The sequence below is a fragment of the Cervus canadensis genome, chromosome 15, assembly GCF_019320065.1.
Source record: "Cervus canadensis isolate Bull #8, Minnesota chromosome 15, ASM1932006v1, whole genome shotgun sequence".
NCBI classification, from domain to species: Eukaryota; Metazoa; Chordata; class Mammalia; order Artiodactyla; family Cervidae; genus Cervus; species Cervus canadensis.
This window is the reverse complement of record NC_057400.1, coordinates 57,017,557-57,042,888: the sequence shown is the minus strand read 5'-3', so window position 1 is coordinate 57,042,888 and position 25,332 is coordinate 57,017,557. Positions and strand designations below refer to the sequence as shown.

General features: G+C 38.1%; 1 protein-coding gene across 6 annotated transcripts in view; it reads left to right on the top strand.

Annotated features, from left to right (window-relative positions):
- CCDC141 (coiled-coil domain containing 141) overlaps positions 1 to 25,332 on the top strand; it is a 241,259-nt gene that overhangs the window by 121,936 nt on the left and 93,991 nt on the right. For all 6 annotated transcript variants that reach the window (XM_043488049.1, XM_043488048.1, XM_043488047.1 and 3 more), the window contains one exon: positions 21,133 to 21,327. In XM_043488049.1, coding sequence (XP_043343984.1) covers positions 21,133 to 21,327 — 195 coding nt within the window. The remainder of the gene's footprint in view (positions 1 to 21,132; positions 21,328 to 25,332) is intronic.

Sequence of the window (25,332 nt, the reverse complement as noted above, 5' to 3'; positions counted from 1 at the left end):
TCATTTTTATACCACCATGGTGGACTATAATCCCCAAATTTTATAGGGTCCACTCTTGCTTCAGTTCAGGCCCTTTGCAGTTGGTACACATTAGAATTACTTTATACAAGGGCTTTGAAAAAATACTGACATCTGGATTCATGCCTGGAGATTTTATGTAGTTTGTTTGGGGGGGTCAGGATTTTTAAAAATTCACTACCAATCTTAAGATAATGACATTTTTATCAAAAATGAAATCCAGATTTCCTGCTCCTTTTAAAAAATGGAAGACCTGGTAATGTCAAGTTCATCTTTTCACATAGACATAGCAACTCTTGGCTGGAGCCCAGCAATAGCTATTTCCTTTGGAAAGGAGTGTGTGCTTCAGCTTGCTTAGTCCCCACCGTTCCTCACTGACTTCCTCTGCCGCTTTTGCTTCAGTTGTTTACATTATATACCTTTCCCCTGTATGCATTTGGGTTCAAGACCAGATAAGCAATGAGATACAATGTAAGTGGAGTAGTAGCTTAACTCATTTAGATTACCTTGGAAAAAATCTGAATGATAAGAATGGAAGGACGTGATGCTGAAGGCAAAAATGTCTCAAGAAACAACTGAAGTTTGAATGAGAGTAACTGTAGGTGGGATATAATATCTTTTGAAAGGGAAATTATGAATGACTATTTTAAAGGCTTAAAGGAGACCACATAAAGCCTTATTTAGGGTGTGGTTACTAGACAGCAGCATCTGGAAATCATTAGACATGCAAAGTCTCAAGTTTGAGACACTGACTTAGAGAATTTTCCCATATATTTCATGTATGTTCATATTCTCATTAATTTTCATGTATGCATACTCAGTCGCTAAGTCGTGTCTCTTTGTGACCTCATGGATGGTAGCCCACCAAATTCCTCTGTACATGGGATTATCCTGGCAAGAATACTGGAGCAGATTGATATTTCCTTCTCCAGAGAATCTTCCTGACCCAGGGACCAAACCTGCATCTCCTGCATTGGCAGTCAGCTTCTTTACCACTGAGCCACTGGGAAACCCTTAATTTTCATAGATGACTATATATTATTGATAAAGTCCTTGATTACCAAATAACCTTTGAAGTTTATAAGGAAAACAAACTGAAAATGGTATAAAGAAGCATCATCTTCAATGTTTTAATATAGTAGAATTCACATTTCTGAACTTCAAGATTAAAACTGTCTTCCATGATTCATCATCTAATCCAATTTTCCAAGTCATTGAAAATATTTTCCAGCTGTTGCTGAGTGATTTCATAAATTGGATTTGTGATCTTGGCCTCAAGTTCCTTCAAATAATATTATTTGGAGATTTTAAAAAATATATCAGTGCTTAAGTCCCACAGAAAGTTTATTCAGAGGAAAAAGTCAAGCTTAAAGCTACAAAATATTTGTAACTATGAGATAAGAAAGTAAAGCAGAGTCTCTTGCAAGGTTATTTGAATAATTTAAACACATAATTGTCATCAATAGAACCACCTCAAGAATGTGGCTCCTTAAAAATATGTTTATTGTTTTATTTTTCTGACCACATAATATACTCTCATTTTGGAAAAATTAGAAATACCTAAAACCAGTCCATCCTAAAGGAGATCAGTCCTGGGTGTTCACTGGAAGGACTGATGTTGAAGCTGAAACTCCAATACTTTGGCCACTTGATGTGAAGAGGTGACTCATTGGAAAAGACCCTGATGCTGGGAAAGATTGAGGGCAGGAGGAGAAAGGGACGACAGAGGATAAGATGATTGAACGACATCACCAACTCAGTGGACTTGAGTTTGGGTGGACTCCGGGAGTTGGTGATGGACAGGGAGACCTGGCGTGCTGCGGTTCATGGGGTTGCAGAGTCGGACACGACTGAGGGACTGAGCTTCAGAACTGAAAACTAGAGAAAATTAAAATCACTCATAGTGCATGTATGTAAATGTAAACAACAAGGCAATACAAAACATATAAAAAAACTTGAGTATTCCAAACTTGTATATGTATCTGTGTGTGTCTATATGCAAAATTGTGTATCTGTTGTTTTGCAGTGTGGTTTTTTTCAATTAACATTATCTCATAAGCATTCCTCTATTCAAATGCATATTTCAAGTATGCTTCTTAATGACTGCTTATTACTAAACTGTGTAGATTCAGCATATACTGTATTGAGGCAGCAATGCATAGTATCTCAAAATATGGCACTGGAGTGAATGGTACACTCGCAGGGCCTAGAGTTAAATCCTAGCATTTCTGCTTACTTCTGATATACTCTGGGGGCAAATTTCTTCTACATGTGAACCTAAGTTCCCCCTTTTGTGAAAGAGGATAATAATTGTACCTAATTCATGCAGTTGTTGTATTATTGAGTATTAGTTGTATTCTCATACACTAGTACTTAGCATGATGCCTCACACAAGTACAACATAATAGAGGCTTAATAAAAAAAGATTGTAATTATAACCTAAAATCTTACCTCTAGTGACATTTAGTAAATTCACAGTGTTGTTTAACTGTCCCATTATCTAGCTACAGAATACTTCTATGGCCCTAAAAAGGAACACCATACACCCATTAAACAATTTATTCCTCTCTCCCCTTGCCCCTGATGATCCTTAATCAACTTTCCATGGACTTACTTATTCTGGATATGTCATAAATGGAATCATACAAATGGCCTTTTTTTGTCTGATTTCTTTATTATGTTTTCAAGGTTCATCCATATTGTAGCCTGTAATGATACATTATTACTTTTTATGACAGAATCATATTCTACTGTATAAATATACTATACTTAATTTGTTGAGGAATCACTATACTATTTTGCATAGCAGCTGCACCATTTTTTGTTCCCATTATCAGTGGGAACACATGTACAGTTCCCACCATGTACAATGCTTTTAGCTTTGCATCCTTGCCAAAACTTAGTTTATGATCTTGTTCTTATATTAAAAAAATTTTTTTTCCTAGACATCCTAGTGTGTGTATGTGAAGTACTATCCAATAGTGGTATTTTTATTTGTATTTCCCTAATAGCCAATAGGTGGTTCAGTGGTAAAGAATTTGCCTGATAATGCAGGAGACATGGGTTCAATCCCTGGGTTGGGAAGATCCTCTAGAGAAGGGAATGGCAACACACTCCAGTATTCTTACCTGGGAAATCCCATGGACAGAGGACCTGGGCAGGCTACAGTCCGTGGGGTCTCAAAAGAGCTGGACGTGACTTGGTGACTAAACAACAAATAGCTAAAAACTCGTGATGTTGAAGATCTTTTCATGACCATTTGAATATCTTCTTTGAAGAAATGTCTATTCATTCCCTTTGCCTGTAGTGTGCTTTGATGAACAAAAGTTTTTAATTTTGAGAAAGTCCAGTTTATTTTTAATTTTGTTGCTTTTACTTTTGATGTCAAAGCTGTGAAACCATTGACAGATCCAAGGTCATGAAGATTTATTCCTGTGTGTTTTTTTCTAATAATTTTGTGGCTTTAGCGCTTACATTTAGGTTTTGCTCCATTTTGAGCTAATTTATATGTATGATGTAAAGAAAGGGTCATTCTTTACATGCAGATATCATTATTCCAGCACAATTTGTTGAAGAGACTATTCTTTCCCCATTGAATAGTCTTGGCACCCTTATTGAGACTGCTGCTGCTGCTGCTAAGTCACTTCAGTCGTGTCTGACTCTGTGTGACCCCATAGATGGCAGCCCACCAGGCTCCCCCATCCCTGGGATTCTCCAGGCAAGAACACTGGAGTGGGTTGCCATTTCCTTCTCCAATGCATGAAAGTGAAAAGTGAAAGTGAAGTTGCTCAGTCATGTCCAACTCTTAGCGACCCCATGGACTGTAGCCTACCAGGCTCCTCTGTCCATGGGATTTTCCAGGCAAGAGTACTGGAGTGGGGTGCCATTGCCTTCTAACTGACCACAAATGCATAGGTTTAGTTCTGAACTCTCACTTCTATTTCATTGATCTGTATGTCTGTCCTTATGCCAGTGCCACACTGTTTTGATTACTGTAGTTTTTGTAGTGAGATTTGAGACTGAGTTCTCTAACTTTGTTCTTTTCAAAGATTTTTATGGTTATTCAGGGGTCTCTTGCTGTTCTACATGTTAGAATATACTTTGCCATTCTTAAAAAAGAGGCCATTGAGATTCTGATAGGAATTTGTAGATGACTTTGAGAGTATTGTCTTTTTAGCAACATTAGGTTTTCTGATCTATGATCACAGGATACCTTTCCACTTATTTAGGTCTTCTTAACTTTTTCAGTAGTTTTTTTTTTTTTCTAATCATTTTCAGCATATGGATCTTGAACCCCCTTAAATTTATTCTGAAGTGTTTTATTCTTTTTGATCCTATTATAAATGAAAGTTTTTCTTCATTTCCTTTTCAAATTATTCATTTATAGTCTATAGAGGGACAGTGATTTGTGTGTTAATATTGTACCCTGAAATAGCTCTAATAGTTTTTCTTAGAACCCCTTAAAATTTTCTATATATAAGGTCATATAATCTGTTAATTTCCCCATCCATAATCATTTGTCTCTTATTCATCTATCTAATGGTAAAAAGACTTTCTTTCACTGTATTTTAGACCAGAGCTAAAACTAAAACTAAAGTGTATTCATGAATTACCCAGGGATGTTAAAATGCATATTGTCATTCATGAGATCTGGGCTGAGACTTGAGTATCTGCATTTCTAACAAATTTCAATGTAATATTGATGCTATCAGCCTCTGTACTACCCTTTGGGTGACAAGGAGAGAACTGCAGTAGAATGAAAGCGAGTTTAAGTGATGGAGTTGAAATATTGGGTCATTGTAAGACCTTGAAAGATGTAAGTCTAAATAAATCTTTGTGTTTCTTTAGGTGTGTGGACATGATTTCTGAGCTTAAAAGTTGATTTATTTTTGTTGCTTGCATTTATCACTCAGGTAATTGAAGATCAAAAGAGAAGTATTTAAAATTCGATTGTTCCTTTTTAAAAATAGAAATATTTCCACAGAAATAGCACTTTACTGAACTATTTTGTACAAAAGGAGCTACTTGTAGGTCTCTTAGGTGGTTCAGGAAGTGTGTAGAAATATCTAGAGTTTGTATATTTATAGTTCCCAGGTTGTCCAAATAGTTTCAAAGTATTTCACAATCATTGTTAGCTAGTTTCTTCTCACTGTGGTATTTATTAACCTCAATAAAGAAGCTGACTATTCTATTTGAACTTCTATTACATCCCCAAATTCCTTTACTGAAGGTATGCAAAAGAAATGGTATAACCACCTAAATATATATTGTTTCAGTTAATTAGCTGACATCATCTGTGATGATTATAAGGAAAGTCTACAAATTGAAGAAGTATTTGTTACTTTTATAATGTTTCATCTAATTTAAAAAATAAAATGGAGTCTGAATCTGAAATGTCTCACGGCAGAAATTAACTGAATCTCCAAACAGTAGAGACACCTGCATTAGTGCATTTCAATTCCTCTGTCTTCATTTTAGTGAATAATTTGTTTTACTTGTCTGATTTTTTAATGAACTTCCCAATTAAAAGCAGATGTCATTTTTCACAGAACATAAATTAGAAACAATTTAATTACTAGCAGGCAAAAATATGTATAAATAGTATTGAATTTGCCTGCAAGCATTGGGAAAATCTATAAAATGATGGGATTTTTCACTTTGTAACCATACTTGAGCCTTAACTTATGGGTTAATTTAAAGCTTAGTGAACTGTGTACTTTCATTTCCAAGGGAAATTTAACTGAGAAAGTTTCTCAGAAATGTTTATGCCCATCTAAGGGGATGAATTAAGAAAGCAAATAAAGAATATTGTACTCTATGATCACTAGGTTCAGACCTACCGGCTGTCACCTTCTTATGAAACCTTTACCAGCTCATTAAGTTTAAATGCTTAGAATTTTTTGTTTTTTTTGGTTATGACTTTTATAAACATTCTTCCTATATATTCTTTTTCTTTTTCCTTTTCTTCTCCTCCTTCTCCTTGCCCTCCTCCTTCTTGTCATTTGTTAGCCCTTAAATAAAAATTTCCACAAAGCATGACTTCGTAAAGTTACTATTCTAACTCAAGTTAATATTACTATCATAGTAATAATAGTGAAGTTGAATCTATTTGAGGTGGACACCTGAAAAGCCATGTTATTATGTCTTAATATGTTGTTGTTTAGTTGCTCAGTCGTGTCCGACTCTTTTGCAACCATATGGGCTATAAGCCCACCTAGCTCCTCTGTCCATGGGATTTCCCAGGCAAGAATGCTGGATTGGGTTACCATTTCCTTCTCCAGGGATCTTCTTTACCCAGGGATTGAACCTGCGTCTCCTGCATTGGCAGGCAGATTCTTTACTACTGGAGCTATCAGGGAAGCATGTCTTAATACAGTCACACCTTAAATGTTACAATCTTTCTGTGCTAATTTAGCATCCCTTTGGTGACATTCAGTTCAGTGACCTTAGATTTCTGTGACATTCTTTACTCCAAAGGCCTTCACTTCAACTTTGCACTCCTGTGGCCACACTTGTTTTTATGGCTTTACCCAAAGTGCTCTCATCCTACTCTGCTTTCCTTTCACTGTTTTGTTTGGCTTCCCCTTTTTTTTTTTTTGCATGTGTGTGGCAAGTAATTTTTTTATTTTTTTTATTTTTTTAAATTTATTTTTCATTTATTTTTATTAGTTGGAGGCTAATTACTTTACAATATTGTAGTGGTTTTTGTCATACACTGACATGAATCAGCCATGGATTTACAAGTATTCCCCATCCCGATCCCCCCTCCCACCTCCCTCTCCACCCGATCCCTCTGGCTTCCCTCTTTATACCATTTAGGGTGGAAAAAGGCTATTTGTGAGTAAATTCAGTCACCCATTTTCTCTTCTTCTCAAAGAAGAATCACCCATATTCTTGCTTCTCAAAGAAGATGAAACAGTTAGTACACTTTTTCTGGATTAGATCTATTTAAAAAGTAAATGATCTATTATCATTCAGCCTTATAAACTCTCTTCTTTGAAAGTGGGAAAGTGAAAGTTAGTCACTCAGTCGTGTTTGACTCTTTGATACCCACTGGACTGTAATCTGCCAGGCTCCTCTGTCCATGGAATTTTCCAGGCAAGAATACTGGAGTGGGTAGCCATTCCCTTCTCCAGGGGATCTTCCTGACCCAGGGATCAAACCCAGGTCTCCTGCATTACAGGCAGTTTCTTTACCATTATTAACAGCAGTTATTCACTGTTAATTCCCTGCTTTGTCCCCATAACAACCAGCTTGAATCTTTCAGTCTCTTTTAAAATTCTCATCCAGCCTTTACCTAACTTCACAGTCACTTAGTCATACAAAGTGAAACCTCTTGACTCTTTTCTTCCCTGTTCTTTTTGTCTCTTATTCCACTTCTCTTCTCCAAATGTTTTTCTCATTCCTCTCTTTTCCAAATGTAAGCCTTTATCCATTCTTCTAAACCCCACCTTTCCCACCTTTTCATTTTGTATCTCTCTTCATTCTTAATACCTCATATTCAGTCACCCCTTCTCTTGTTTCAATTACATTTTACTCTCTCACAAAATATAAAACAACCATTGCTGCTCAACATTTATGACATTATTCTACCTTTTTGTGACTATTCTGATAGGTTGCATCAGGTCCACCAACATTTACACATTGCAGTCCTAACCCCTGGTCTCTCAGAATGTGATTTTATTTGGAAATAGAGTTATTGCCTATGTAATTAGTTAAGATGAGGTTATTAGAGTGGGCCCTAATTCAATATGACTTATCAAAAGGGGAAATTTGAACACAGGCAGACATGCATAAAGAGAAGATGATAAGAAGGGACAAAAGGAGAAGATAAGCATCTACATGGCCAAGAGAGATGCCTGAAACAGATTATAACCTCACAGCCCTGAGAAGGAGCCAATACTGTTGACACCTTGATTTCAGACTTGATCCCAGACTAACCTCCAGGACTGTGAGAGGCTAAGTTTCTGTTGTTCAATTCACTGAGTTTTTTGTACACATGTCCTTCAGTATCCATGGAGGACTGGTTCTTCCAAGACACCCCTGCAGATACCAAAATCTATGGATGCTCGAGTCTCTCAATCAGCCCTCCATATCCATGGATACCACATCCACAGAGTCAACCAACCACAGACCATAAACGTAGTAGTATGTGTACTGAAAAGTAATCTGTGTATAAGCAGATCCTTGTAGTTCAAATCCATCCTGTTCAAAGGTCAACTGTACTTTGTTACAAGAACCCTAGAAAATGAATACAACTGCTTCATCTTCTGCTCCCCTTGACCTCCCCACCTTTGCATGCATTAGGAAACCTGTTCTTTCTCAAGGAACAGATAGCTTGGAGCACTCTGTGCCCTTCGTGCCTGAGACACCGCCTTCTCTGGTTCTCCCGTCTGTCTGGTTGTTCCTTCTAAACCTTTCTCCATGCCATCTCTTCTTCCATTCTCTTTACATATAATGCTTAAAATGTGGCTCTTTTTGTATTTCATATTTTGCTGGTATGAAGTTATCTAATCCCACAATGATAATATAGGTTTTATCTTAATGATTTCTGGACCTTTTGAAAGATCTCCAACTCTTATGCCTTTTCTCAACTCCAGTCTTCTTTTTAGAAGTTCCTGTGGAGCTCAATTTTATTGAGATATAACTGACACAAAATTGTAAGATATTTACAGTGTTTATCATAACGATGTCTTACACGTACGTATGTAACATTGTGAGAGGATTCCCCCATCTAGTTAATTAACACATCCATCACCTCACATATTTATCATTGTGTGTATGTAAATTTTAATTATATAGTTTAATGTACTCTTAGCAAATTTCAGTTGTGTAGTACAGTGTTAACTGTAGTCATCATGTTTTACATTAGATTCTCAGAACTTATTCATCTTATAGATGGAAGTTTGTTCTCTCTTACCATTGTCTCCTTATTTCCTCCTCCCCAGCCCCTGGCGATCACTATTCTACTCTATTTCTACAAGTTTGATGTTTTTAGACTCCGTATCTAAGTGATAAAGAGACTTAAAGATTTTTATTCTTATATGATTAATATAAGAACATGTGTCTGATAACAAAATAAATAATCCTTTTAGATTTGAGTTTTTCTCAGAACCTGTTTATAATTCCATAAAATATTCATAGTTTACATCCAATATCTCTGAGGGGTAGACAAGGTTCTGGGAAAAGAAAGTTATATTTGTTCCAAAACTAAATTGCTTTCATTCATTAATTCATTCACTCATTCATCCATGTGTTCATTCATCCATTTGTTCAGTACCTATCATGACATTTGGGCTTCCCTCATAGCTCAGTTGGTGAAGAGTCTGTCTGTAATGCAGGAGACCAGGGTTAAATTCCTGGATCAGGAGGATTCCTCTGGAGAGGGAAATGGCAATCCACTCCAGTATTCTTGCTTGGAGAATCCCATGGACAGAGAAGCCTGGCGGGCCACAGTCCATGGGTTGCAAGAGACAGACACGACTTAGTGACTAAACCACCGTGTTCAGTAAGTAACTGGGAACCCAGACTGAGAAAGACTTAGAGGAAAAACTCACAAGGGGACTTTTAGGGAATAATCAGAAAAGGTTATGCACCTGTCACCCTGGATGAATTATCTGCAAAGTAAAGGGAAACAGTAAAGGGAAATTATATTAGTATGAACACCGTTTGATCACAAAAAGTCCTGTTGCTTGTTATCTGTCACTATGCAGGACTTTTGAAAACTGAATGGGTTGTATCCGTCAAGGGTTTTGCACCATTTCTTTGTGCCATTCCTGCTGTCTGGGATTGAGGTATGGCATCACTTAACCTTTATGGTAGCTGAGTTTTGCACTCACTTTGCTTCTGGATTCCGAGAACAAGAAGAACCACTCGCTGTGTATGTTACCCACACATCTGCACATTTAAAAATGTATTTGAAGCTTCTGAGTGTTTAGCTTCTTGTTGCTTTTTTAGGTTTGGGATCTTCTTTTGCTTATAGGCAACTTGATATCTCTGTTTTTTCACAATCCTTTTGAATAGACTGTTCTGGTCTAAAAGGCTTAGGATATATTTGAGAGGAAACTGTGAGAGTATTTGTTAGTGGAATGTGAGTTTATGTGAGTGTGTATCCATGTGCATGTGTGTACATGTGTGTCTAAAGGTCAGTGGTGAGTACTGACTTCAGGAGCTTAAGCACATTCTTTCCAGAGAGGATCCAGAGGATGTCATAAACTGAATTTTTCTTCTTCACACTCAAAAATGTCTTCTGTCTAGCTTTGTACATCACACTTAAGGGCAATTCAGTCCTTTCAGTCACTCAGGTCAGAAGAGTATTGTTTCTTCTTCTCACTCACAGGAAATCACCTGGGTCATGTCGTCCAAGCAGATCTAGAATAGCCTATCATTTCTCATGATCTCCACTGTAGTCCTGGGGAATGACCCACTTCCATCTTTGCCCGGCTAGTTGTAGGAGCTTCCTCAAGAATCACTGTGCATGCCTCCTTGCACCCCTCCACCTGCAAAGTATTCTCAAATGAGATCCCTATGCTTTTATTTTTAATTAAATCAGATCCTAAGCGCCAAGCCTTCCAACAGCTTCAACTTTTCTCTGAGTAAAAGACTTCAGTGTTTACAAGCGCCTGCCTGTGGACCCCCAGTCAGCACCCACTGTGCTTCTCTTCCTGCTTCCTCCGTGGGGTGCTCAGCGCTATCACCCTGCCTCCTTGCTATTTCTCCACCCCAGCAGGAAGACTCACACCTGAAAACCTCCAGATGCGCCCTCCACCTGGAAAATTGTTTCTCCAGAGACTCTCTTGGCTCATCCCCTCACTTCCTGCCTGTCTTTGCACAGTCTCACTACTTGAAAAGGCCTACCCTGACCACCGTATTTAACATTGCACACAGCTCCTGCTCTCCACAGCACCTGTCAGGCCCCTAACCTGCACTTTGTGTCTTTATTCCACAGTATGATCGTCTTCAGACTAACTAGACAAGGCCCTGATTTATCATGTTTATTGGTTATAGACAAAATAAAACACATGTTACACCGCCACCGTCACAAACATTGGAGCTCCCCTCTTACCCCACTACTTAATTCACTGGCCTGGATGAAGTATTTAGAAAAATTCTTGGCGTAGAACAGGCCTGCCAAATACATATTTGAACAAATAACTGCCTCATAATTTTTATTGCTTTTATAAATGGAATCTCTATTAGAAAAGATAATTGTCTATTGTTGCTATATAGGAATGTAATTGGTTTTCTTATATTGATCTTGTTCATAGCAACTAAGAGCCATTGTTCTTTCTAATCTATATGTGATGTTCCTTGTGGGTAAAATGTATGGATTCCCCCTTCCCAACTTAATCTATCCGATTTAGAAATATCTTCATAAGAAGCGAACATCAAAACCTAGTAATTCTCCCCATAGTTGAATTGTATGTTGAGATCCTGAAGATATCTCCAACAGATTCTCTAGAAAATTAAAAAGTAAGTCTTTTGAAGACAGTAATATAAACTGAGATCACCTCGTCAGCCAGTGGCATACTCTGATTATAGACAAATTATGTTAGATGAAAACAATTTGGCCAGCTAGACTTTATTAATTTTGATTTAAAAAATGGAAATATCAATACCTCCCAATCTAGCTCTGCTCCTTACTTAATCAACTTGAAGAAAATGTGATTAAGAGGAACAAAAATCTAAGAAAAACAAGGACAAGACACTCAAGAAAAAATAATGATTCTCAGACAACACAAATCTTGGGACAATTTCTTCCCGACTTCCCGTGTAATTAAATTTTTATCTAAAAACTGTGTTGAACCAAGGAAGAAGAAATAAATGTCTTTCTGCTCCAAATGTTATTTTGAAGATTTTGCTTATGAGTGTAATTTGTTTTGATTTTATTTGATTTAAAAAATTTATTCTGCCACATATCCTTTTGCTTCAGTCTTAGCAACAAGCACCCTGATCTGTGTAGCTGAACCACAGGCTCCACTTGGTGGCCAAGCACTGAACAGAATAAAGGAAACAAGAAACTTCCAAGCAATGTGTTTTTTTCTCTTGCATCTTTTGAAATATTTGAATGGACTGAGAAAAAAGAAAGCAGCAACTATTATTCAAAGATGACTTTGATGACATTTGTCATTTCTGCTGTAGACTGTCAGTCCTAATCCTGGTAAAGTAATTAAGGAAAATATAGCTGAAAACCCAAAATTTAATAGCACCTGAAATCCAGGAATTTGAAGCACAGCCAATTCACCATTGAATTCATTGAATTTACAGATGATTCACTAGAGAAGCAGAGACATATATGAAACGGTGGTGGCTGTTTTTGCACAGCAGGGACGTAAGACTCAGGAAAGCAAAATGCTCTGCTAGAGACCACTTACTAAGTTTGGAATAAAAAGTGTATTTCCATTTCTCCTCTCTTACCCGCAGTCTCTCCTTGAATCAATAGCTATGATTTCTGCCTTACGGCTGGGAGGTGAAACACCGTACTTCTTTTTATCTCTAGGGGGATACACAAAATCACAGCTTTCCCCTGTTTGCAATCTGTCTGTGTCTTTGCTGAAGTGTACCACAGTGAGGGCAGAGTTCAGATGGTCTGTGGACACTGAACTCGATACTCATCCAAGAGCAAGATGACCCTTGCTTTTGTATAGGCCAGCTACAGATGCCCGGGAAAGGGGCATGAGAAGAAACTTTGACCCTGTTTGCAATCCAGCTCAGCACGATCAGAGACTTTCAGCTTTTCAAGGGCTCACTGCCGCTCTCCAAAAGCATAAGCATTTCTTCCAAAAAAATTTCCAGCTCAAAACAGACTTTCAAATATTCTCTGATTAAAATTGCCAGGTTTATTTTGTTTGTACCATCTGTTAATGCAATCATGTAAAATTCTGTGATTTGATGTCAGTCGATGCTGAACCAAATGGGACTGTAGAGACTGAATGAGAAATGAGCTGTGTCTAATGAGATGTCCTCTGAGGTGGCCCTGCTGCGGCAGCTACACATGAGCTGGGCACATGCTTCTGCCAGACGCGTGTGATATGGGCCAGTCGTCTCCACAACTGGTAGTTTCTTAGTCGTTTACAGGTATGCTCCCTATTGTTTCTTGTCCCTCTTCTCCCACTTGAAAGTTACATTCTGAAGCCAAATTTATGAAAGTAATTTACCACATGGTGTTGGGTCATTTAAACTCACCCCATCCACTTCATCAGGGAAGCTTTCATGTGAATAATAGCTTACTAAACATATTGTGAGTATATTGTTTCTGTTCCATTGGAGTGGCTAATATTTTACTTTTAAAGTTGGCTGGATAGTTTTTATACAAATCCGTAATTTTATTTGAAAAGCTAACCCGGGACTGTTAAAAGAGCGGGGAGAAGAAATCATTTTTGCTTTCTTGTCTATCAGCACTAATCCTCTTAAAAGTACCCTTTCAATCAAGAGATCCAGGAGAAGCTCAATTTCCTCAGCAAATGGAATACTGAAAGGTACAGTTTAAAAGGGTTACTACTGTGAGTGAAAAAGGAAAATAATGGAGTGACCTTTGGAGACACCCTGAACCCAGGAACGCACGGTGCCACACAGATATGCACGTCCATCTGTCAAACAAAAGCCAAGGAAATGGCAGGCTTTGACTTTGTGCTGGTGGGGACAAGTACTGGAAATATTTTATTGCAAAGTGACTGAAACCCAGTCAGAAGTTTAACACTTATCAGGCAGGCAGCACCAGCTTAGAGAAAATGGACGACAGTATTCTCCACTGGGCTCCTCCAGCCTAAACGAACAGGGATAACTAAGTTTTAAAATAGTGTGATGGATTCAGATGACTCGGGAAAGTTTTGTCTTGGGGAAAAAAAAAAAAAAAAGAAGAAGAAGAAGAAAAATGGCTGGGGAAATACATTATCAGAATGGCATGGAAGCACATAGGAAACTGCCTATAGATTGCCCAAAGAAAACAGAACCAATTTTCTGAGAAGATTGAATAGAAATATTGAGTGAACCTGGCTTCATTTACTGCTATTGAGTTCATGTGAAAATGTAATTAAGAAGACTGGGGATAGCGAATAAGAAAAGATAGAAGGCACAAAATGGTCCTTTACAGTTTTCTTGGAAGGTCAGAGCCCACACATTATGAAGCACAAAGTTAAAGTGGGTTTTCAAAGGCTTGGCTCTGCTCCAGAAGCTCTCTTCAATGTTGTTTGCAAAATTTATACTAAAGGCAGATTTATGAACTCTGTTAGAGAACAGGTATTTCTCTTCTTATTCATAGAGAAGAGCTTTATTATTTTGGTTCAGTTGCTAAGCAAAATATAGCTTGAGTTTGACTGTAAATTCTCAGTTATATATTTATTTATTTAGAAATAATAAGCTTTCTGATTGCAAATCAGAAGATCCCAGGGTCATATAAGGACTGTATCAGTTTCAAGGCCTTATCCAGACCTTATGGAGGTTTCACCTCTGAAATTCTACGTTAATGTATTTAATCTTTTTGTGGTGTCAAAAGCACTGCTTGTCGCCTCTCTGCAGAGCTGAGGCCTGGATACTGGTTGAGAAAGCAGGTTCTAGAGTCAAGCTAGCTGAATTTAAGTCCTGGCTCTTTCACTTACTGGGCTTCTTCCCTGGTGGCTCAGCTGGTAAGCAATCGCCTGCAATGCAGGAGACCTGGCTTCAGTCCTTGGGTTGGGAAGATCCTCTGGAGAAGGGAAAGCCTACCCACTCCAGTATTCTAGCCCGAAGAATTCCAAGGACTGTATAGTCCATGGGGTCACAAAAAGTCAGACATGACTGAGCGACTTTCTTTCTTTCCTTCTTTCACTTACTAGTGTTGTCTTAATCCTTCTGAGCCTTGGTTACTCCATCTGTTAAATGGTGGTAATAATAGTTTCTACCTTGTTGGGGTATGGCAGAGATTACACAGATACAGCATGTAAAGCATTTAGCACAGTATTAGCATACAGCAAGAAGAATCAAACCTACTCTCTTGCAGACAGTTAAGATACCAACACCAGGCTGAGCATGTAATGGCTATTACCTATCTCTTCATATCCTAACTTCCTCTCCACTTTCCTTCCCTCTTGTTCTCTGGGCCTCCATCAGCTTCTCCATATTCATTAAGTGGTCTAATGAGGACAGAAGAGTTTAGTCAATGCCAATTTTTTGAAAGAATTATATCTTCATATATTAAGAATTTCTTACTTGAGCTCATTGAGGATGAATGTCCTATAGATCTTAACAGACAGAAAATGAAAGAATGGGTCCAAAGATAGGAAATGGGATTATTTAGTAGCAGGAGGAATTAGGGAAAAACAAAAAAGGAAACAAAGATTTATGAAAGCAAGTGAACCCATAGCTGGTTCAGCTGCTTTTAGCCACACCTACAATGTTTCTCAACCTTGTTCCAGCTGGAGTATCGACCACTGAAAGTGTTTCACACCACCTTTTACTCTAGGACCCTCAATGCATGTTCAGTTCAGTTCAGTTTCTCAGTCAGGTCCAGCTGTTTGCAAACCCATGGACTGAAGTATGCCAGGCTTCCGTGTCCATCACCAACTCCCAGAGCTTACTCAAACTCATGTCTATTGAGTCAGTGATGCCATCCAACCATCTCATCCTCTGCCGTCCCCTTCTCCTCCCATCTTCAGTCTTTCCCAGCATCAGGTTCTTTTCCAGTGATTCAGTTCTTCATATCAGGTGGCGAAAGTATTGGAGCTTCAGCTTCAGCATCAGTCCTTCCAATGAATATTCAGGACTGATTTCCTCCAGGATGGACTGGTTGGATTTCTTTGCAGTCCAAGAGACTCTCAAGAGTCTTCTCCAACACCACAGCTCAAAAGCATTGATTCCTCAGTGCTCAGCTTTCTTTATGGTCCAACTCTCACATCCATACATGACTACTGGAAAAACCACAGCTTTGACTAGATAGATCTTTGTTGGAAAAATAATGTCTCTGTTTTTTCATATACTCTCTAGGTTGGTCATAACTTTTCTTCCAAGGAGCAAACATCTTTTAATTTCATAGCTGCAGTCACCATCAGCAGTGATTTTGGAGCCCCAAAAAATAAAGTCTGTCACTGTTTCCATTGTTTCCCCATCTATTTGCCATGAAGTGATAGAACCAGATCCCATGATACTAGTTTTATGAATGAGTTTTAAGCCAACTTTTTCACTCTTTTCTTTCACTTTCATCTAGAGACTCTTTAGTTCTTTGCTTTCTGCCATAAGACTGGTGTCATCTGCATATCTGAGGTTATTGATATGTCTCCCGGCAGTCTTGATTCCAGGTGTGCTTCATCCAGTCTAGCATTTCTCAGGATGTACTCTGCATATAAGTTAAATAAGCAGGGTGACAATGCACAGCCTTGATGTACTTCTTTCCCAATTTGGAACCAGTCTGTTGTTCCATGTCCAGTTCTAACTTTTGCTTCCTGACCTGCATACAGATTTCTCAGGAAGGAGGTAAGGTGGTCTGGTATTCCCAACTCTAAGAATTTTCCACAGTTTGTTGTGATCCACACAGTCAAAGGCTTTGGCATAGTCAATAAAGCAGAAGTAGATGTTTTTCTGGAACTCTCCTGCTTTTTCGATGATCCAGCAGATGTTGGCAATTTCATCTCTGGTTCCTCTACCTTTTCTAAAACCAGTTTGAACATCGGGAAGTTCACAGTTCACATAATGTTGAAGCCTGGCTTGGAGAATTTTGAGCATTACTTTGCTAGCATGTGAGATGAGTGCAATTGTGCAGTAGTTTGAGCATTCTTTGGCATCACCTTTCTTAAGGATTGGAATGAAAACTGACCTTTTCCAGTCCTGTGGCCTCTGCTGAGTTTTCCAAATTTGCTGGCATATTGAATGCAGCACTTTCACAGCATCATCTTTTAGGATTTGAAATAGCTCAACTGGAACTCCATCACCTCCACTATCTTTGTTCATAGTGATGCTTCCTAAGGCCCACTTGACTTCGCATTCCATAATGTTTGCCTCTAGGTGAGTGATCACACCATCGTGATTATCTGAGTCATGAAGACCTTTTTTGTATAGTTCTTCTGTGTATTCTTGCCACCTCTTCTTAATATCTTCTGCTTCTGTTAGGTTCATACAATTTCTGTCCTTTACTGAGTCCATCTTTGATGAAATGTTCCCTCGGTATTTTTAATTTTCTTGAAGAGATCTCTAGTCTTTCCCATTTTATTGTTTTCTTCTATGTCTTTGCATTGATCACTGAGGAAGGCTTTCTTTTCTCTCCTTGGTATTCTTTGGAACTCTGCATTCAAATGGGTATATGTTTCCTTTTCTCCTTTGCTTTTCACTTCTATTCACAGCTATTTGTAAGGCCTCCTCAGACAGCCATTTTGCTTTTTTGCATTTCTTTTTCTTGGGGATGGTCTTGATCCCTGCCTCCTGTACAATGCCACAAACATCCATCCATAGCTCTCCAGGCACTGTCTATCAGATCTAATCTCTTGAATCTATTTGTCACTTCCACTGTATAATCCCTTTCCTTGTTGCTCCGTCAGTAAAGAATCTGCCTGCAGTACAGGAGACCTGGGTTCAGTCCCTGGGTTGGGAAGATCCCCTGGAGAAGGAAATGTCAACCCACTCCAGCATTCTTGCCTGGAAAATCCCATGGACAGAGGAGCCTAGATGGCTGAAGTCTATGGAGTCGCAAAGAGTTGGGCACGACTGAGTGACTAACCCTTATTGTATAATTGTAAGGGATTTGATTTAGATCATATTTGAATGGTCTAGTGGTTTTCCCTACTTTCTTCAATTTAAGTCTGAATTTGGCAATAAGGAGTTCATGATCTGAGCCACAGTTAGCGCCCAGTCTTGTTTTTGCTGACTGTATAGAGCTTCTCCCTCTTTGGCTGCAAAGAACATAATCAGTCTGATTTTGGTGTTGACCATCTGGTGATGTCCATGTGTAGAATCTTCTCTTGTGTTGTTGGAAGAGGGTGTTTGCTCTGACCAGTGTGTTCTCTTGGCAGAACTCTATTAGCCTTTGTCCTGCTTCATTCTGTACTCCAAGGCCAAATTTGCCTGTTACTACAGGTGTTTCTTGACTTCCTACTTTTGCATTCCAGTCCCCTATAATGAAAAGGACATCTTTTTTGGGTGTTAGTTCTAGAAGGTCTTGTAGGTCTTCATATAACCATTCAACTTCAGCTTCTTCAGCATTACTGGTCAGGGCCTAGACTTGGATTACTGTGATATTGAATGGTTTGCCTTGGAAATGAACAGAGATCATTATGTCATTTTTGAGATTGCATCCAAGTACTGCATTTCAGACTCTTTTGTTGACTATCATGGCTACTGCATTTCTTCTAAGGGATTCTTGCCCACAGTAGTAGATATAATAGTCATCTGAGTTTAATTCACCCATTCCAGTTCATTTTAGTTCGCTGATTCCTAAAATGTCAGTGTTCACTCTTGCCATCTCCTGTTTGACCTCTTCCAATTTTCCTTGATTCATGGACCTAACATTTCAGGTTCCTATGAAATATTGCTCTTTACAGCATCGGATTTTACTTCCATCACCAGTCATACCCACAACTGGGTTTTTTTTTGCTTTGAGTCTGTCTCTACCTTCTTTCTGAAGTTATTTCTCCACTGATCTCCAGTAGCATATTGGGCCCCTACCGACCTGGGGAGTTCATCTTTCAGTGTCCTATCTTTTTGCCTCTTCATTACTGTTCATGGGGTTCTCAAGGCAATAATACTGAAGTGGTTTGCCATTCCCTTCTCCAGTGGACCACGTTTTGTTAGAACTCTCCACCATGGCCCATCCATCTTGGGTGGCCCTCCACGGCATGGCTCATAGTTTCATTGAGTTAGACAAGGCTGTGGTCCATGTGATCAGATTGGTTAATTTTCTGTGATTGTGGTTTTCATTTTGGCTGCCCTCTAATGGACAAGGATAAAAGGTTTATGGAAGCTTCCTGATAGGAGAGACTGGCTGAGGGAGAAACTGGGTCTTGTTCTGATGGGCGCGGCCATGCTCAGTAAATCTTTAATCCAATTTTCTGTTGATGGGCAATGCAAGCTAGCATTGTAAAAGCACCAAGAAGTGTTACAGTAAAGAAACCTGCTTTATTTTGTTTACCTCATGTTATTGGCCAATACACAACACCGACCAATAACATTTGGAGAAAGCCTGTACTGTTGTTATTTTGGAACCAGGAAACATCATAATGAAAATTTTTAGGGCATTAATGAACCATGACAAAATTGATGGGAAGAAAAGTGGGACTAATATTTAGTGAGTGCCTATTATGTGTTCAGAAATTATGCTGCTTTAGAAATATTTGCTTTTCCCAATAAGGTTAAGGTAATGGTTTTTAAGTGGTAGGGATATTTACAGTGCTTTACAAAATAACATCATGGCACATATTAGCAGTCCTTAAGTGGGGACAAATAGCTCTTAAAAGAAGAAGAGTCTTGAGAACTCATGTAGCCCATCTTCATGCTTAGGAGTGGTCCTTTTGTACTCACTGAGAAATTTGGAGATTCTGAAGTCTCCTTACTCTCAATTCCCTGGAATGTAGCATTGTATGCAGACCTATGAATAGTCCTAGTTCTGCCACTTATTGGATACGTAGCCTTGAATAACATACTCCTTTAAGCCTGTTTAAATACTAGGAAAATAATAGCATGTAACCTACATTTGTGAGGGTTATTATTACAAACAATAGCTTATAACTGGTAGTCCAAAAATTGCCACTCTGTTAATTTGCAGTACTTATTCTTGCATCCATTGATCAAAATATTTTTCTCTTGCACCGTTATTAGAAAAGATTCTATGGAGTCCATAAAATAATATGCACAATTTCTATTTTCAACATCCACCGTGATTTGAAATACTACAATTTTGTGTATGTATATTTGTGTGTTTGTAGAACCAGCATATATTTAATATATTTAATAATGTAAGTATATGTAAAATTACGTAAAACAGCAGTTTATGTATTGTTAAAGAAAAAGCTACATTTTATTTTTTCTTTATATTCCTAGCATGGTCCCAGGTACACAGTATTTAGCTGTTGTGTGAAATGAATGAAAATAATAGTGGTAAATTGCACTAAAATTATGTTTTATACAATATAATATAACAAGTGTAATTTATTAACAGGACATTTTGCACTGCGGAGCTAGCCAGGATAGAGTCAGACTGTGGTTTGTAAAATTCAGTGCTAATTTTTGATGCCTTAGGTAACAGCCTATGTTTACAGCTCAGTCTCAGCTGACATGGGTACCAGAAAATTCACTGACGAGACTCCTATGTTGGAGATAAGCATTATTCTATGAAACTAGATATGACTTCAGTTCTTTTGCAAGAAATTTGAATTTCCCTTCAAATAAATTGAATGTTAATATTTTGGTGTACTTCAATTCTTTATTTTCTTTCTTCTCTGTTTACTGTTTTAACCTTTAGTGTTTTTCACCCTCATGCAGTAGAAAGTAAAAAACTGCCTCTTTTCCCTTTTTGAAATGTTTATAAATCATTGATCATGAAAAACTGAGAAGGTGAAGCCAGGGTCGGGAAGGAGAGAGTACTGCACAATAACAGCTAATAACTTTGTGGAAAAGAACAGATCTTGATTTCAGTTCTAAGTGTAGGCAGATGCACAAACAATAACCATAAATGATGAGATTTCCCTTCCTTTCTTGTGCATGTTTGCCTACATTGCCAATGAGACTGAATTGTAGGAGAGAGACGTCCTTATACTACTTAAGTGAATAAAAGGCAAAAATGAGTTAGAGATTGAAAAATGCTGGTATACCAAAAAAAAATAACCATATTTTGGGTATATTTTCAGATGGTGTTAAGGGAAATGGCAGGTGTCCTGAATTCAGCACCACCAGACCCTCCATCAAGCACACATCTCAGTTGACCTTCCCCTTTCTACTATCAACAACCCTCTTTTTTTTTTTTAGCTTCTTTTCTGTGTTTCTTTTTAACCTACCATGTCGTGGCACTCAAACCTAGAATGCAGCATTTACTGCTTTATGATCTGAAAATAATGACAGGTTTCTTATACATTCAACACAACTTGCTGTCCTCTGGGCCTTACCCAAGATTGCCATTTATTTTATGTGTGAAAGCAACTGAAGAGTGATCTCTTGTAGGAATGGAATGCGGTGGTCGAGACGCTGAAGAGGGAGGCGCTGGGGCTTCTCCTCTCCAAGCAGTATGTGGAGAACGAACACCTACAGCTCTCTAACCAGAAACTGAATCAGCTTCAAGAGGAGTTTGGTCAGCTCATGGCGGAAAGGAAAGGCTGGTTAAAAAAGGCAAATGAGTTTTTTAACAGCGCGAACAAGGTGAGTGTGAGGTGAAGTTGGTCTTCTCAGGTCATCAAAGCCAACCAGTATGAGACCTGTTATGTCAGCAGGCCGGCGCACCTCACAGAAGTCTCGGGTCCACATAGAGTTTCAGAGTTGACAGCAGCAAAAAGGAGCTTTTAAAATATATTCCCCCCATGACTAAAACTAAGAGACTCTGTGCTTTGACAGGTAACGTGTCACTTAAAAAGATCGGGGAGAATTTTATCATAGTACTCTCATCGGTCTGTTTGAAGTGGACACCTATGTGCCAACATGGCAGCGTTTCTCCTGGGCAAAGGGAATTATAAACTATATCAAGGTTAAAAAAATAAACCCCTGAAACTTTTAACAAAAAGTCTTCCCCTCTTTAAAATCCTCTTTCATTTATTACGTAATGATACACAAATATTGCAGGCTTTTGGTGTGTAAATCAAAGAGTCTGCTTGACTGCCTTGCCTTGGTTTGTCTTAGATTGGAGTATAGTTGGTTTACAGCGCTGTGTTCCTTTCAGTTGTACAACAAAGTGATTCAGTTATACATACATATATGTATCTTTTTTTTTTCAGATTCTTTTCCCTTACAGGTTATTGAAAAATACTGAGTATAATTACCTATGCTATACAATAGGTCCTTATTGGTTATCTGTTTTAAATATAATAGTGTGTATATGTTAATCCCAAAGTCCTAATTTATCCTCTGCTCCTTTGTAAATCAGCCAAAGGAAAATATTGTCTTAGATTCTTTCCAGGCCTTCAGAGTGGAAGAAATACCATTTCTCTTGTTTGATTCATTTAAAATTGATTGTAGCTGGTGGCTCTGAGTGGTAATGTTCATGTGCTCATGTCACTTGAGTATCTGAGGATGGCAATATTTTTTGAAAAATTTTCTGCCTTTCTCCATTGAACATATACCTTCAAATTGCCTTATTGAAATTAATACCTTAAATTTCACTGTTGTTTTTAAAACTGGTCAGTATGACAGGAAATGAATGGGGAACCCCCAAAAGCTAGATATATTATGATTTAAGGGCATGACATCAACAGTCTGAATACAATGTCCTGGTAGATATGAAAATTGTTACTTAATTTTAAGTTTGTTTACTAGTAGGAAACATAGAAAGCATGAACAGTAAAGTTCCAAAATAGAGGTGCTTAGGATTATGGTGGGGATAACATGTTAAAGAAATATTTGTCAAATTACTTGTTGCTTTGGATTTCTTTAAGAGAAGAAACAGACATATTTTCTGGAGCTGTTGAGCTAAGTAAATGATAAGTGCTGGTTTAACTTCTTTTCAACAGTCCTGTTTTTGAATAAGAGATTTTTAAATTTCTTATTCTACAAATTATACTCTTATTCTCCAAAATGAGTTGGTCATCTGCCAGTTAATTAATGCTGTTTCTAAGGAAAAGAATTATAGAACATTGGGCTATAATGAAACAAAGTTTCAGCACAAGCCCTGTACTTTATAGTCCTGCAAAAAGTAGAGTTTCTGTCTGTCTCATTCTTAATCTCTTACTCTTGCTTTCTCTGCTCTCATTATCAATAACTTGACAGGGAAATTTTTCATCTTACCTTATTCCTGGGTCTTGAATAAGAAGGAATGATATCTTTTGCAATAGTGATTTTTAAATAATTGAAGAATAGAGTGGTTACTTTCTCAAGCTTATTTAGTAATTCAGGTCAAATCCTAACAAATCCTATTTCTTAACCCCAAAGACTTGACTTCTAGATCCCGTTTCATCATTTGAATGCCACAGCATTCAAGTTATAATTAGTTCAATCAGGACTTATCCATACTAAGTTTATCCATACGATAGAATTCTCTATAGCCAAGTGGTACTTAGAAAGGTGTAGAATTCATTCTCCCTTCTCAAAGCATCAGGAAGATAATTTCCAACTCCAAATCTAAGAATTGAGTTTGAAAGATGATGGAAACTTTTACCTCAGCAAAAATAGAACCTAGAATTTAGAAAGTGAACGTTTAAATCATGATTCTTGAAATGAATTATTTGCCATATTATTAATAAGTAATAAATGATTAAATAATGCATGAGCTTCCCAGATGGCACAGTGATAAATAATCCGCCTGCCCATGCAAGAGGCAAAAGAGACGTGGGTTCAATCCCTAGGTTGGGAAGATACCCTGGAGTAGGAAACAGCAACCCATTCCAGTATTCTTGCCTGGAAAATCCCTGGACAGAGGAGCCTGGCTATAGGGTCACAAAGATTCTACACCCCTGAGCACAGGCACGTGCTAGGCCCAAGCTACTAAGATGAAATAATATAGTGAATAAATCCATTTAAATTAAAGAAAGAAGCTCTCCTCAAGACTTGCAAATGGTACCTTTCTTTCTGATTTATATTGTAGAGTCTCTGAATTTTATAAAATTCTTACTACTTTACCCTGTTTTGGGCATAGCACTCATAAATAACCCTAGTTAAAATAAAGCACTGGATTTAAGACATTATTATAATTTTCAAATCCCTTAAATATTTTTTTCTAGTCTGAAGGTTTTGTTTTCACTATCAAAGTTATATTTTCAGTTTACGTCATCTGTTTATCTCTGAAGCATTGAGCTTTCCTTCTGAAAACTCGCTTCACTGTGCCTTGAGTGCGCCGGGGTCTTTTGGTTGTGGTTGTCCACATCCTTAATGAAGCCATGCTGCCGACAGCCGGATGGAGTCTGAGGCTTTTTGCACAGCTTTCTGGCTCACATGTTTACTTGCCACAGTTCATGGATGCTCACAGAAGACTCGTGAGTTCTGAATCAGTTTTGAAAGACTTTACTACTCAAAGCAAAAGCAGTAACCAGACTGTCCAAGGTCATATCAGTTCCCCAAATCCCAGTTTCTCCTCCAGGGGCAATGCAGATGGGGCCCTCTGAATGAGGGCATCACTGCAGGGGAAGAATCCTAAACTTTCCTGTTTTGTACCAAACAGTAAGCAACCCTGCTTTTTGTCTCAGGGGAGGACATTTCCTCAACCCTGGAGGCTGCAAATCCAACACTGAGAATAGCCTAGGTAAAGAGGGGCCAGAGTCAGGCATCCCTGACGCACAGTAAGATGGATAGAAGCAGTGGGGATTTGCCCCACATATGCAAATCTGGATATTGGCACTGTGAAAAAAAGAGGACATCAGGGCTTTAAAAAAAAAAGAAAAAGGAAAAGAAGAAGAAGGAACTTGGGCCTCCCTGGTTGGCTCAGCTGGTAAAGAATCCAGCTGCAATGCGGGAGACCTGGGTTCAGTCCCTGGGTTGGGAAGATCCCCTGGAGAAGGGAACAGCTACCCACTCTAGTATTCTGGCCTGGAGAATTCGATGGATTGTGTAGTCCTTGGGTTTGCAAAGAGTCAGACAGGACTGAGCAACTTTCACTTTCACTTTTCACTTTACCTCGAAAACCAGTTTCATGCTTGACGAGTAAAATTATTTTTTAGCAAGCAACCTTTTGTTCCAAGTTTGTTAAAGCTAAGCCAATATTCTTTAATTTCTATGTCAACTACCAGTGTGAAAAAATGTTAGTGCCATAGGTAGTATATCAGTTAGTGAATGTGACAGCTTGAGTGTTTTTGCTCAGTAAAAAGCAAAATACACAATTTTTAAAATAACCTTTAACTTTTTTGCATTTTGTTGAAAAGGAATGAAAGTCATAATCTCATCTGCAGAATGGACTATTCTTAGTAAGTTTTCCATGTCGTATTTATTCTTTCTTCATCCAAGTTTTTATCGTGTGTATCTGGTATATTGTGTGGCAATCATCAAGACACCCCCTCTTTTCCTCTTCTTTCCTCCTCTTGTCATCTGTCCCTCTTACCAATTCTATCCATATCTAGGGATATTCTTATTTACTAGAGAAAAGTCACAGCATTTTTGAAAATTGAAGTTGCTAAATCGGTAGTGTGGCAAATTTATGAGAACAATTACCCTTTTTCTTTAGGGATTCATTTATTTAATAAATATTTATTGAGCAGCTACTGTGTGACATGCACTGTTCTAAATGCT